The sequence below is a fragment of the Asterias amurensis genome, chromosome 3, assembly GCF_032118995.1.
Source record: "Asterias amurensis chromosome 3, ASM3211899v1".
Classification (NCBI taxonomy): domain Eukaryota; kingdom Metazoa; phylum Echinodermata; class Asteroidea; order Forcipulatida; family Asteriidae; genus Asterias; species Asterias amurensis.
The window spans coordinates 7,327,337-7,343,338 of record NC_092650.1 but is presented as its reverse complement, the minus strand read 5'-3'; the positions used below and the strand labels follow the sequence as shown (position 1 = coordinate 7,343,338).

Below are 16,002 nucleotides of genomic sequence, written 5' to 3'. Positions count from 1 at the left end.
GTGTAGCTAGTCTCAACATCGGGAGGAATATTTATCAACTGTCTCGAAATCAGGGACTACATCGACATTGGCATGTACAAGAAATATAACAAAAACACACACAAACAAGAAAGGATTTCTCTATCAATCGGGAAACATTCCTTCATGCCGCTTCCTTGTTTGTTTCAGCTTGAAATTGAAACATTTTAAAACTATGCAATGTCATACAGTATAGTACACAAACAAATACCTGACACAGACAAATCAAATCTCTCCACAGATTAGACATGAAATTGAGACATAATTCTAAGATATTTATCAACAGCACATTTGTCCCCACCCCCAAAAAACCAGTGTGTGATTGTGAAGGATGTCTTGCAAGTTTGTTTTATAAATCTACAAAAGTATGACACAAAAAGAACCCTTTCCTTTGTAGCTGAGTGATCAGCTGGCTTGAACTAGTGTTGAACCTGTTTCCATTAACCAATGCATTGAAGGCACACTGAAAATATTCCGGCTAATATAACCCACACACTGCAGGCCAGTCCAAAATAATACTACTACTAATAATAATACACAACTTCACACAAAATAATAGTGAGCAATCTCCTTAAATGCAGTGGACACTATTGGTAATCACTCAAAATAATTATTAGCATAAAACCTTTCTTGGTGACGAGTAATGGGGAGAGGTTGATGGTATAAAACACTGTGAGAAACGACTCCCTCTGGAGTGCCATAGTTTTTTCAAGAAAGAAGTAGTTTTCCAAGAATTTGATTTCGAGACCTCAGCTTTAGAACTTAAAGCCCCGAAATCAACCATCTAAACGCACACAACTTCGTGTGACTAGGGTGTTTTTTCTTTCATTATTATCTTGCAAGTTCGATGACCGATTGAGCTCAAATTTTCACAAATTTGTTATTTTATGCATATGTTAAGATACACCAACTGTGAGGGCTAGTCTTTGACAATTACCAATAGTGTCCACCGCCTTTAATGGTTTCAAAAATACATGTAGCTCAACTTCGTATGTGTTTTTTTCTTTCTTTTTTTTTCCTTTTCCAAACAGGGATTTTTCTCTGGTGCACATTTGTCACTTCATGGAAACGGTGATGTGTATGGAACAATTAATTTTATTTTTTGCTGTGACGTTTTTTTCCTTTTCTTTCTGTTTTCTCGGGAAGTACTGTAGAATATTTCACGTATCACGTGACTTAATTGTACTGTATCTTAGGTTGCCTGATTACATTAACAGAAACCAATCTATAACCCAAACTTTAATACACTGCCAAGTTATTTTCTGCACACGCCTAAAAATTCCTTAGTTTTGTTGTCGAGTCTACCTGCTATATATATATATTTTTTTTTCAACAAAAATAATGTGATCAATCGCAAATAGTTAAAATACAGAGGGGAACAATTACATACAAATAAACCATCTGTTAAATTACAGAAACAACACATGTCTACTAAAGCATCTAGAAAAAATAATTACATACACAAAAAGATTCTGTGTTGTTTCTTAGTGGCCATTTTGGATCAGACGAGTTGGTAACAGTTTGGGTATAACCCCGGAATTTATGGTGTTATTTTAAAGCACCCTCACATGGTCAAACATACGGCTGACTGAGAATTTTAGCGTGGACGTTTGTCTCTTTAACTTCACTGTACAACAGGTGTGACATAACTCAATTGTTCCCTATTGTAATTGGACCACCTGGTGTTACCGAACATTCCAATTATGTTTTGTCTATTGCTGCTACCCAAGTATTATACACAGCAACATTAGTCTGTCAGCAACATTCATTGAGGCATTCATCCAAAACAAAGCGAAAGGGCCCATTTTTAACTTTGTAGAGCTGCTTAAGCAGAGAATATTGTAAAAAGTGTTGAAACATGGGCGTGACATGCGAGCTTGCACCTGTGCTTGTAAAACAGTTTCTTCATTCGTATTTGTCGAGAGCAACGGCTTAAATAGTTGTGCCACATCATGGGATACGCGCGACGCACACAGCATCTCCTTATAAGGAGTTGTTTACCCGAGGGCCTTACCATTTCATAGCTGGAGGGGTGCTGTGTCGAAAGAATTCATTAAACAACTATAATTTTTGTATTTATTTTACCTTTTGACCAAAAAGTGTTGATGTTTTTTGGGCGGGGTCATCGCATCCAGTATGCAAGTCTTTCTTTGGCATTATAAGTGTATAGTAGAAACATCAAAGTGGAGGGTACACAGAGGGGTGGGGCCTCACAGAAGGGAATCAAGGGGTGGACAAATGGGGAGATTGGCGAAGGGTAAGGGACTGCATGGTTTGTTTTGTGTTGTCATTTTAGCCTTCAAGATAGACTCTGCTACTCACTAGTGTCCAAACTTGCACAAAAATAACTCCTTAAAGCGATTATCTCATTAATCTGCAACAACGCAAGGTTAGTCTGGACGACTGTGATAACCGACCTGGATATCCACTTACAGTATTACCTGCTCAATCAACCAACAAAAGGGCAAGGACCATTCTGTTGGTGGAGTCTACATCAAAATATCCCCATCATTTAGTTTTTTTTTTTACCCAATTCCCACCCCCCCCCCCCTCCCAAGGTTAGTCTGGACCGACTGTGATAACCGACCTGGATATCCACTTACAGTATTACCTGCTCGATCAACCAACAAAAGGGCAAGGACCATTCTGTTGGTGGAGTCTACATCAAAATATCCCCATCATTTAGTTTTTTTTTTTTACCTTATTCCCCCCCCCTCCCTTTTAAAAGTTCAAGGACATTGGATTGGTGTAGCATTGAGTGTTGTATCAAGCCTGTGCTGACAGTCAACACAGACAGATAAACACGTCTGGGTCTATGCTATAAATAGGCCCGCAACTGTAGGAGAAGAGAAAAGGGAGATAACAACGTTTGTATGGTCTCTGTGAGCTTTTTGGTTTATTAATACCATGTTAATTAACACCGTAGATGTGTGTCGGTTCAATCATGGAGGTAGAACTAATTCTACCTCCATGGTTCAATCAACGTTGAGTAGTTTACATTTAGTTAATATTAGAATTAGCTGCTGGTACATGATCTGCGGACCAACCAAAAGGACTAACAGCAATGGTATAAATGCAAAAAAAATTATTAGTGGCTTGTCATGACCTACGTATGTGGTCAAGTGGAAAGAGATGGTTGATTTATAACCCCTTTCACACAAGTACGTTTTAATCCAGAGAATCTCTAGTGTAAAGGAAACACTTTAAAGGCACTGGACACTATTGGTAGGCCATAAAAACAATTATTACCTGTTGAGCTGTTGATAGTATAAAACATTGTAAGAAACGGCTCCCTTTGAAGTAACATAGTTGTTGAGAGAGAAGTAATTTTCCACTTACTAACAATATTTAAATTTCATTTTGAGACCTCAACTTAGAAAATTAGATTTTGAGGTCCCGAAATCAAGCATCTGAAAGCACAAAACTTTGTGTGACAATGTTGTTTTTTCTTTCATTATTATCTCACAACTTCGTTTTTACAAGTTTGTTATTTTATGCATATGTTGAGACACACCAAGTGAGAAGACATTCACCAATAGTTTCCGGTGTCTTTAATCCGGAGAATCTGCGTGAATCTCTGTGTTAAATTTGTCCGGAGATTCTCCGGATTTCAGTGGACTGTCAAAGGGACTTTTCACACTACAATATCTAACCCAGAGAAAAGTTAACACAGTTCCTTACTCTGTTGGTTAACCCTAAGTCCTGCATGGGCACTGTTAATGTTTAGCCGTATTAAGTCAGTTTTGGGTTTGTTAATCCCGAGAAGTTGCAATAAATAAATATTGAAAGAAATAAACACCCTCGTCACACGAAGTTGTGTGCTTTCAGAAAATCTATTTCTGAGGTCTCAAAATCAAATTTGTGGGAAATAACTTCTTTCTCGAAAACTACATTACTTCAGAGGGAGCCGTTTCTCACAATGTTTTATACTATCAACCTCTGCCCATTACTCGTTATCAAGTAAGGTTTTATGCTAATAATTACTTTGAGTAATTACCAATAGTGTCCACTACCTTATGAAGATTTTAAAACCCTTCCCAGGACTGAGTTAACCCACCAATCTCGGTGTTACGGTTTTGGAGCTGGGATAACTTTTTTCTTGGTTAGATGCTGTAGTGTGAATGGAATCTCCGGGTCTTTAATCTGTGTAGAAGACAGGGTTGCCAATTACACAGATCAAAAGTAGGTCGTGCAAGGGCTTATACAGGGCCTACCTTTTCATGTGGGTTGTGTTGTCATGATTTCACCCTTCGAGAACGACTCTGCCAGGGTCAAAACATCAAACCTCTAACTTGTTGTTGCTTCTTTTTCAAATAAACATGTCCAATTAATAAATGTTTATGAGGTTCTTTGTATACAGACAAAAATTCAATCAATAATAACACGATCTCCCAGACAACAATGATTAACAGAAATATAAAGGCAATATTTGATTAATCTTTGGGACGATTAAATTTTAGATCATTCTGAAACAACATGGACATTGCACGATTACCGTTTTGTAACATAAATAAAACCCTTTGGACCTGATTGTTCAAATGCTTGAAAGATGCTAATGATGTCTGTTTAGATGGGTTAGAATGCTAAAAATAATTTTGTGGACTAATTTTAGTTGGTGTTCAAAGTTTGGTAAAGTTTGGCTCCAGTTTTTTAGTGATCTGCAGCTCATTTTCCATTTGATACATGTGGAGTCCTTATATAAATGGTTAAAATGTCCCGAACCAGACATTTAAACGGTGTTCAAAGTTTGATAAAGTGAGGTTCACAGGTGAAACGCAGTTGAGTGATCAGCTCATTTTCTATTTGATACAAGTAGAGTTCTTAAAAAAATGGTTAAAATGTCCCTAACCCGACATTCAAGCGGTGTAAAATGCCCCTGTATTTTATTTTGAAGTGCAATTTGTGTCAAAATCAAATTGTTGAAATATTTTCTGTACATTTTTGTACAAAGAATTTAAGTGCGCTCCTGCAATCTCTGGAAACAAAAAAGTCTGACCACTTTTTGGATACTGAGAATTACTGTTCATTACTGCTGCTGTGGACAGGGAAACGTGACACATTACAATGACAGTAGCCCATATACATGTGTATGTACATGTGTGTACATGATAAAGGTCTACATGTATAAGCCATGCAAACAAAGGTGATACATGAAGAAAAGGCCCCGTGTTCATCCCAGGCACTGTAATGTGCTGTATAACTACCCTACCAGCCAATCCAAACAACATCATGTCGTTACATGTTCTCAAGCTTATTTACAAATGAGTACACTATCAACAACAGCCAGACAGACAGTACATATTATAACACCCCTTGCAGGTATTGTGCCTGCTCATTGGTTTAGAGCGCGTCACATGACATGTCTTAGTTTTGCTAGACGACGGCCGTGTGATAGAGCGTCGGTTTGCCATGCGCTAGTCCGAAGACTAGCACATGGCGCCGTGCGCTAGTCCGACAGACTAGCACACGGCGTGCAGTACCCAGACGTCCGTTGCGTGTACGAGGATGATAAATTAATAGTCTGTAACCATTTCGGATTGTCCGACACTACATGCAACACAGTAGGTAAAAGTGTTTGCAATCTGTGTTCGCGTCGTCCGTGGAATGTAGCATTCAGGTCTGTAACTTAATAATAATAATACAGGTTTTAGAAATGTTTGGGGTGTTATAAAACAAATATTGACTGCTTTTACTCGTGCAATGGTTAAAAACTATGACTCCCTCGGTGATCCCCGGAGCGTTCTATTTTCCCTCGGCTTCGCCTCGGGAAAATAGAACGCTCCGTGGATCACCTCGGGAGTCATAGTTTTAACCATAGCACTCGAAGCAGTCAATATTTGTATAATATTACATCATAAAAAGGTTTGAGCCACACCCCCCTTCCAACAAACAGCTTCACTTCACCTGTGATCAAAGCAAATAGTGTTGGTTACTTTTGCGATGTTCTTGCACCTCTACATTGCGGCCAGACAATCCACAAACACTGCTTTATTTGTTTTGTTCTGAGCCCACACTCCCATCTCCCCCCCCCCTCCCAAATCATTGCACCACACTTAAGTGTCACATGGATTTTGAAGACCTAGTTCTTTCAACCCCACTGTGGAACACTCTGGATCCAATTTGGGAGGAAAGTCCACCAGACCACGGCAAAGGGCTTGTTGCTAAAAAAAAACTTACAGGCCCAAACTTGTAATTGTTCTGAAGCCCGGTTCATACTTCCTGCGAATGCCAAATGAATGTTGACGGCACATATTCGCAACGTACAGTACATATATCACAGCGGTTGAGTGGTGCTCAACTCTTATGCGAATATCGCTCCGGAAAATTGTGACATCAAATTGGCATTCGCAGGAAGTATGAACCGGGCTTCACGTGCCAGATCAGTTCAACATGCATCTATGTCTGTTTAAACAAGCATGACTTTTTACTCCAGTCTGTCCTCATGGGGACACATGGCAAAGAATTTATTGTGTTTATTGACTCAAACTCAACCTTTGAACTTATTTATTCTTTTTCTACTTTTAAATTATCTTTCTAATCATATGCATTTTATAATAAACGGTTCCAAACGCTTTTCAAAGACCAACTCGACCGATCCAAGGCAACGTACTCCTTTAAAAAAAGAGTCTTAAAAATGTTCAAGTTTCTTACAGTGTGCTCCTGATTATAAGTTGTTTAATTGTATACTTCAGTTCAAACATTCATGAGGGACAACCTTCATTAATATATATTTGGTTTGCGGTAACACCCTCTGTGTATCTACTTGCCAGGTAGAGTTTGTTCTTAGAGAACTGTCTTGCTTTATTCTACTACCGTGGAGTAGATGTTCAGGGGTCGGGAGACTTCTCAGTTCTTTTAAAGAACTGTCCTGCCTTTTTAACTGCTACCCGGGCGGATGGTATAGAAAATAGGCTGGGACGACTACTTTAGCTTATATGATCGTAATTAAAGAAACACATTGCCTTGGATCGGTCGAGTTGGTCTTTGAAAAGCGTTTGTAACCGTTTTTTATAAAATGCATATAGGTAAAATGGTGTTGTTAAAGTAGAATACAATGATCCACACAAACATGCCTCGAAATTGCACGAGTTTCCTTTTACCTCGTCGACTAACACGGTCAGCCATTTATGGCAGTCAAATTTTTGACTCCCATAAATGGCCGACTGTGTTAGTTCGCACAGTAAAAGGAAAACCACGCAATTTCGAGGCAAACTCGTGTGGATCATTGTATTCTACTTTTATAATATCTTTCCAACCATATGGATTTTATAAAAAAGGGTTACAAATGCTTTTTATAGACCAACTCGTCCGATCCAAGGCAACGTGTTCCTTTAACTGTAAGCAAGACAGTTCTCCAAGAACAAACTCTACATGGCAAGTAAATACACACATGGTGTTACCGCAAACCAAATATATATTGACACCTCACCATGCAATGCCTCAAATCCTATAAACCTTCATTAATTTATTCTTCCAAAATGATACACTCTTGTTTGGGTCAAGTCATTACACAGGATGACCGATAACAGATATCCACCTACTGCACTTTCTGAAAATTTAGAAATGATTCAATCTTGATTCCCAGTTTGTTTTTGTTTTCATTTGAAAAAGAAACAAAAACAAACCGACCAGCTACACCTTGGAACAGGTTCGGTAACTAATCCCTTCCTTGAATAGTTAGAACTCCAAAAGTCAAAACTGATAATCAAGTCGGCAATGTTTTAAGACAGTTCACATTGCCGTGATTTCCTTTCTGTTGTATATACGCACCGTAGCAGCGCCAATGTGAAACTCGAAGTGTCCACGACTACCAAACACCGATTGCCAGAGATAAAGTTACGTTATGTGCGCAGCGATACATACTAGTAATTACAATGGGGGGGGGGGGGGGGGGACATTACATATTTTCGTTGCCAACAGATGTGCGGTCCGATTTCTTTTTTCTCTGTGTCCTTCTTCCCTCGACCAGCAGTTCCGACTCTTCAAGTAGTGAGATGTCCCCTTTTTTTTTTAAAGCTGGCAGTGGGACAGAAACTGTCAATCTAATCGATCCATTTACATGTACATGTAGTACATGTACAACAAAAATAGACAATGACCCAATTTCCCAGGAAACACACAAGCTCCGACCTTAAACAGTTTGTCCAACTTGACCCATTGTGTTTAGTCTGACACCTTTATGCAGGAAGCGTCTCTGATTAAAGACAAATGCTGTTGACATAAACCAGAGTTGAACCTTTCTACATGTAGCCCAGGGTTCTACCAAGCACAAGCTACATGTAACATATCGGGAATTGCGTGCGGATACGCGCAAACAAAAAAATCATCAAGAGAAAACAACAATGTTCCAAATTGCGAAGCTGGGCTTTTAAAACCAAGTAGAAACCATTCTGAAAACCCTGGTTCAATTCAGCATGCCTCAGCCAACATCAAAACTTTAGTGGAGCAGATAAAAGGCCTTTCAAGACATACATCAACTAACTGTGGCCCTTTTCAAATCCACGGCTTCGGCTTTAGGATTCGGCTTCTGGCTCCGTTCTCTCTTCTAAAGCCCTGAGCACGTACACAAAGCTTGTGCAATTGTCAAAACAACCGCTGGATGGGTCAAGCTAGCCTGAGCCGAATATGGAGCCGAAGCAGCGGTTCCAAAAAGGGCCGATGTGAAGACTCCAACACTTAAGGAAATACATGTCGGCATCTAAATGCTGAACAGAAATGTTTAAAAAGCCATTACAATTGTCCGATGGATGCGATGGAATGAATGACGAAACTGCTAAATTTTTACAACCTACTGTGACAAAATGGTAACTTGAGGGGGGCCGTGCTAGGTCCAGGAGACCAACAAATTTGGGTCGGTAGTGGATTTGATGCGCAGTGCATGCTTGGCTCCTAGTTCCCAGGGACCACAGCGCGTACTGTTCATCAGATCCACCGAAAGAAGACTGTTTAGAAGAACTCCCGCCTAAGAGCTTCCTCGCTTTACGAAAGGGTATATTTTCGGTAATTGTCAAAGACCAGTATCCTCACTTCGTGTATCACAACAAATGCATAAAACAACAAAACTCTTACAGTAATAGCTCAGTTGGTCAACGAATTTGCAAGAAAGCGATGAATGGGGGAAAAAAACACCCTTGTTTCATGGAATGGGTGTTTTAAGATGCCGGGGAAGACCTGCAGCCTGAAATCTAACCTCCAACTCTCAAACAACTCTAATTCATAGAGGGTAATTTCTAGTAATGTTTTATATTTTCAGTAGCTCTTCAGTGCCGTGTTTTAACAGTCATCAACTTGTGAAGTAATTACCCAAATTACACCCTGCCTTTAAATGCAATAACTGCTCGGAATCAATGAATCTTGCAGAAAACCGTTTGAAGGAATACAGAGTAAGGATAATGGATCGACTACTTACTGCTTGGCTCTGTGGTATTTCTATGTAGAGTCGTTTTCGTAATGTCTTCAGTACCTGGTGTGGTTATCATAATATAAAGATCGGACGTCTTGCGGACATCTCTCACAAGGGGGTAGGGCTCTTGGTATTTCGACTTTTGTCCTGGAGAAAAATGAAAGAAGCAAATCAATATACAGTTAATTGTAAGAAAAAAGAGTACACACTTATTGACAAAGGGGTGGTTCAGTTATGAGGAGATACCTTTCGAACTGAGGAGATACCTTTGCAAAATCGAGTAGATTTTAATTCAGTCTTTAATGTCTTGAAAAAAACACTAAGAAATATTGATAATATTAATAATAATTGTGGCTTCTTATATAGCGCACATGTCCGTCACCCAGTAACGCTGTGACACTCCTGGCGATGTAACATACAGTATTTCATGCCAGATGTGGGACTACGTTTAAATTATGAGACCTAATTCCGATAGCACCATGTAATGCTTTTACAAGGTGCTGTGGCGCAAACCACTGCTTCTTCTCAGAGCCGCCACAACTTCGAAGGAGGTTCATGGTGTCACAGCAAACCTCGATCACTGGAAACCCAGGCCACCAACCCACAGAATTTACATTGCGTTGTCACAATGACGCGTCACTTCAAAACTGGCATTTTCACTTAGCATAACCAGTTTGCCAATTCATTCATGATCAGAGGCTCTGAGAAATCCAAGGAAGTTCACTGCTTTCACATCAGCGTGTTTACATTTTGATCATCATTAGAACACAAAAAGCAATACATAGTACGTTGTTGAATACATACTTGAAGATCACTGTAAGTACATCTTCCGGTGTCTACTCCCCAAAATTGTTGTTTCATGAGTGTGACGACAAACAAACCCCCACAACAAATTACTGGCTGAGATGGCCGTCTGGGAACATTAATCTCAACACGTGATCCATGATAAGAAGTTCATTGGCTCATGTTTTGTAAACAGGCCGCTAACATAAATGATTGAAATAGTCTGGTGCTGAAGTCCACATTCAACAATGGTCTAAAAACAATTTTAGAAAATGTGCAGGCAATATTTTTTCAGGTTTTTTTGTTTTGTTTTTTTCAAAAGGAAAACACTCAACAGTAAATAATTGTAACTGATATAATTATACTGATATAGATAACTCTGTCAGACATTATTTACAATAATAACACCAAAATAGAATTTAAATATAGCACTTATGGATCACAGTTCTGTTGATGCGCTGCTAAAGTGAAAAAAAAAAAAAAAAAAAGGTTCAAAGATACACAAAAGAGACCAATTAATGTACAATCAAATAACAACTTGGCATGCTTGGTGTCTTGGTCTAGCCATAGAGCAAGGACCAAAGAAGGAGGTCAAACTTCCCGGGCAGTAACAATAGAGATCAATGGTCCCTTGTGCACGTTTTTGCGCCGCATTTTACACTGGTAAACTACAGCTCATTTGAGGCACGGGTTGAAGAATGCCATGTCTATTTTCTGACGTTGTTTCGCTGCAAGATGTTCCACATTAATGAAGTAGAAATTTATTGTAAAATAAGCCTTCATCGCATGCGCAGTCGAGTACAGTACACCCTAATTCATAAAGATGCATGCATCCTTATCTTTAAAATCTGATAAGTTTTAAAGTGTATGAAACCTGGCGATGATTGTGATATTTGTGTTGTATAAAAAGTACCCAACCTCTTTAAAGACAATGGTCACTATTGGTAATTGTCCAAGACCAGTCTTCTCATTAGGTGTATCTCAACATACATATATGCATAAAATAACAACCTGTGAAAATTTGAGCTCAATCGGTCGCCGATGTTGCGAGATAATAATGAACGAAAAGACACCCTTGTCACACGAAGTTGTGTGCTTCAGATGCTTGATTTCGAGACTTCAAATTCTAAATCGGAGGTCTCTAAATCAAGTTCATGGAAAATTAATTCTTTCTCGAAAACTATGTCACTTCAGAGGGAGCTGTTTCTCACAACTTTTTATGCTATCAACCTCTCCCTATCACTCGTTACCAAGTAAGGTTTTATGCTAATAATTATATTGAGTAATTACCAAAAGTGTCCACTGCCTTTAGAAAAAGATTGCCCTAATCTGTTCTGGCATGAGTGGCAGCATTTTGTTTGCACCAAAGCACTGTCTAAAGCACCACAAGGTGCTACGTGTAAAATGGGTGAATGGGTCACATAATCCCGGAAACAGCTCCGCACATCCATAAAAAACATGTTAAAAACACTTCAGGACCCCCTTTAGTGTGAAAAGTACTATCAAAGAGCTGCCTATCAAAATTATTATTTCCAGTTCAATACACTACTTTAAAGGAACCTTACAGAATTGGTAAGAAACAAAAATCGTGAAGATCACAGATTAAAGTGATCACAGATCACAGTGTAATCGTGAAGACCTTACACGGTCTAATGATGGTGATAGAAGAAAACATCCCATGAAATACTTCTGTTTGAAATTTCATATTTGATGAGAAATAAATAATCTTATTTCGCGTTTAGAGAGCGGGTATTCATTTTTGTTTTGGCATCGACGCAATGCAAAATTTGTAATCAGTTTTTCACTATTCTCTCCTGACCCAGATGGACAATCGGTCTCAAACTTCTATAGATTTGTCAGTATGAATGTAGGCCGAACTGTGAGAGGCAGTGTAATGTGCTGATGATGTCGACATATAGTTGACATCAATACTACTCTAAAGTTCAGAGCCCTTTTTTTCCTGAGAAAAGGTCTCTGAAGAACCAGTTTCAACTGCTATCAATCAGGGTTCGGGAGACTTCTCAGTTCTTAAAAGAACTGTCCTGCTTTTTTAACTATAACCCGGGCATATGGCATAGAAAATAGGCTGGGACTACTACTTTAGCTTATAGGATCGTGATTAACTGTACTACCGCGGAGTCAGTTAACTTGGTCTCAATGTTTCGACTAGCTTGCTCTAGTCATCGTCAGGAGACTGTCAGGAGAACAAACTCTACCTGGCAAGTAGATACACACATGGTGTTACCGCAAACCAAATATTGATACCTCACCATGCAATGCCTCAAATCCTATTTATTAATACACTTTTTAAATAAGAGTACAAAAAATCAAACTGAATAAAAATGATACTGCAATGTTATATCCCACACCTCAACTTGTGTCATCACGCCATTTGCCCATGGAGAAATGAGCCTAATCTGACAGTTGTACCCGACACTGTTTAGGATTTCAACATAATAGCCAGCCGCTTGACTTGACCCACTAAACTAAAGCAAAACCACAAACCAGACAGTATTCCAGGAAAATGCTGATCATATCTGGTGGTCCAGACTGGGTTTGAGGATAGTGGGGGTCACTGCCACACCAGGAGAGGAGGAAACTCTAGCCGATTAGCGGGATGTCGTAATGAGTGTTTTAAAGGCACTGGACACTATTGGTAGTTGTCAAAGACAAGTCGTCTCACTTGGTGTATCTCAACATACGCATAAAATAACAAACCTACAGATTAAAATGCAAGAAAAAACACCCTTGTCACACAAAGTTGTGTGCTTTCAGATGCTTTATTTCAAAATAAAATCCGTGGAGAATTTCTTCTTTCTCAAAAAACTACATTACTTCAGAGGTACATTGTACATGTAGTCGTTTCTCACAATGTTTTATACCATCCATCTCACAATGTTTTATATCATCAACCTCTCCCCATTACTCACTAAAAGTCACTACCAAGTAAGGTTTTATGCTAATAATTATTTTGAGTAATTACCAATAGTGTCCGGTGCCTTTAAGATTCTGTTCTCATCCTATCAATTATAGCATACCAGACTGGCTGACCGGAAGATTAGTGTCTGGGGGGATTAGGCGTGCATACCAAATGGAATTTCTATTTAATGCAGTTGTTAATTATCTGAAACATTTGATTGTGATTAGGAATTGTATGAAAGTTTTTTTCATATTTATATTTTATATTTATATTTTAGCATTCAGGCAGGGAGAGGTGGTGGTGGGGGGGGGGGGGTGGTTGGATTGGAGAAGCTCTTATAGGTAATACAATACTTATAGACCTAATATTACAATGGTACACATTAATTAGATTACAATTGACATTCTAGTTGTACTATGTATTTTAATTTTAAAAACACTGGTACAATCAGAATGCCAGCCTACAGGCTACCCAAAACCTTGTCTACTACTTTGACTTCAATACTCCACGCCAACGAGGACGCCCACCATTGCGTTGGAAGGTGCAAACTCAGGATGATGCCAACATTCCACTTCATGAGGCAGAGCACTTGGCTTAGAAATATACCTGAATGGGGACGGTTCTCCAAGGAGGGCAAGGGACACCCAGTTTTAAGCAGCTACGAAGTAAGTAAGGTACAATCAGGTAAAGCAATTTAAAATTTTGGAAAATGGTTAATTGGACGTACATAGATGGAGAAGTGCCAAGTTAGTGCCGAAAAAAAATAAAGACACTGGACACTATTGGTAATTGTCAAAGACCAGTCCTCTCACTTGGTGTATCTTAGCATACGCATAAAATAACAAACCTGTGAAAATTTGAGCTCGGTTGATCGTCGGAGTTCCGAGATAACTATGAAAGAAAAAAACACCCTTGTCACACAAAGTTTTGTGCTTTCAGATGCTTGATTTCGAGACCTAAAATTCTAAACTTGAGGTCTCGAAATCAAATTCGTGGAAAATTACTTCTTTCTCAAAAACTACGTCACTTCAGAGGGAGCCGTTGCTCACAATGTTTTATACTATCAACCTCTCCCCATTACTCTTTAGCAAGTAAGGTTTTATGCTGATAATTATTTTGAGTAATTACCAATAGTGTCCACTGCCTTTAAGTCATATTTTCAAAGATCGCCCAAATCAATATTGTACCTTGACCATGTTGAATTAGTCACAATTGTAAGCCCTAAAGAATCGAAAACCACTAAGGAGTGTCTAGGGAATTCATTGGAACCATCAAGCGGGCCCTGGCTTATTCAAGAGGCACACATCCCCCCCCCCTCCCCCACTCATTCTTTGTAACCAGGAATTTGTACCATTCCAATGGGAATTTGTACCACTCCAATGAGAGGAAAACCACACAAAGACAAATGGCTGAGGTTTCATGGCTCTCCAGGCACTTCCGATAGTGCGGTTAGACAAATATTGGCGTACCTTTACAACTCGGTCACACCATCCGCTACAAGGAAACCCAAACAGCGCCACCCATACATGTAAATTAGCCAGTTCTCAAAGAGGTGTTTATAGCTTGTTGTGAGTTACGCAATATCAGACATACAGGTATGCGTATCCTCCGGGTTGGGTTTTTTTTTTCGCTGTCAATTTCTTTTTACAACTTTTGAGATGTACAATTTGGTCACAAATAAGTTACAAGAAATAAAAAACACAAACTGACTGTGACACTAGGAGTTCTCCAAAGTTTTCAGATATTTTAGGGCAGGTAACAGAGAGCAAACAAATTGCAAGAGTCCTGGGAGTCTGTGTCTGTTTAACAGACAGTGCGAGAGAATGAGGGCACCAAGCAAATCAACTAAATATTTTGTACATACAAAAAAATACATGTCATAACCACTGGAAGAGAGTACACAATTTTAAAGTTAAGCCCATTCCCCATAAAATACATTTTGAAACAAGGATCTCAGTGTTTGTTTATTTATTTATTTTTTTACACATCAAAGATAACCAAATAAGTTTGAAAGGAGACCTCGAAAAATTGCCAATGTAAAAGTAAAAACCAAATTGTATACTTTATCCTAGATGCAAAAGTTAACATGTCCCCATATTAAATTATTGCGGTCTCCACTCTTTAAGGATTCAAACTGCCTCTAGCCATCGGATGAGCTCGGTAATCTAGTGGTAAGCTCTAGCAATAGTCGCTGTGGGTTGAAATCCCGCCCCAGTGATTTGCCTGTGGATCTTTTATTTTTTACAGAACTCAGGAAAGCACCAAGTAAAAAGCAATTTTTAAATACACATCAGTGCAAGGGTAACAAAAAAAAATTAATAGGAAGGAGATTTTTTTTTTTCCAGTTTTAGATGTGGGTTCAAGTCCCACTCTAGTCAGTTTTTGATTCTCCAAAAGGTGGAACCGGTAGGTGCGCCTTGCGTGCACATCATGCAAGGGGGCACCTGACATGTCTTGGGATCAAACTCTATGACAAACTCTAACAATACAAAACCACACTTTAACCATTGGATACACAATTATAATTAACCAACTTAATGACCTCGTCTTTAACTTTGTTTTTCGGGTCTTATTCCGAAGTGATTAATAAAGTTGCATTGGTTTCCGTTGTCAGCAAGGACAGCTAAACAAAAAATGCAATAATTGGTCTACAATGATGCAAAGAACACACACACAAAATATTACCTTTTACCTAGACCGGAATTACTGAGCTCCAAGTAGAAAACATTCAGGGATTTGTACTCAGTGGGGGATGTTTACAAAGATGAGGCTGGCAACCATAAGACTTTTAACCTAGGCATAATGCATTTAACATCGTTGTAACCCAGCCTTCTACTTGTCTAGACATACAAGGTTGAATGGTAAAATACAGAAAGCT

The 16,002-nt window shown here is 39.0% G+C and overlaps 1 protein-coding gene across 2 annotated transcripts in view; it reads right to left on the bottom strand.

The window, feature by feature from the left end:
* The window catches only part of LOC139935096 (uncharacterized), a 151,468-nt gene that overhangs the window by 85,161 nt on the left and 50,305 nt on the right, over positions 1–16,002 (bottom strand). For both annotated transcript variants that reach the window (XR_011785755.1, XM_071929557.1), the window contains exon 4: positions 9,428–9,568. Coding sequence is in view for 1 of the 2 variants with exons in the window: in XM_071929557.1 (XP_071785658.1) it covers positions 9,428–9,568 (141 nt within the window). In the remaining variant the exon portion in view is untranslated. The remainder of the gene's footprint in view (positions 1–9,427; positions 9,569–16,002) is intronic.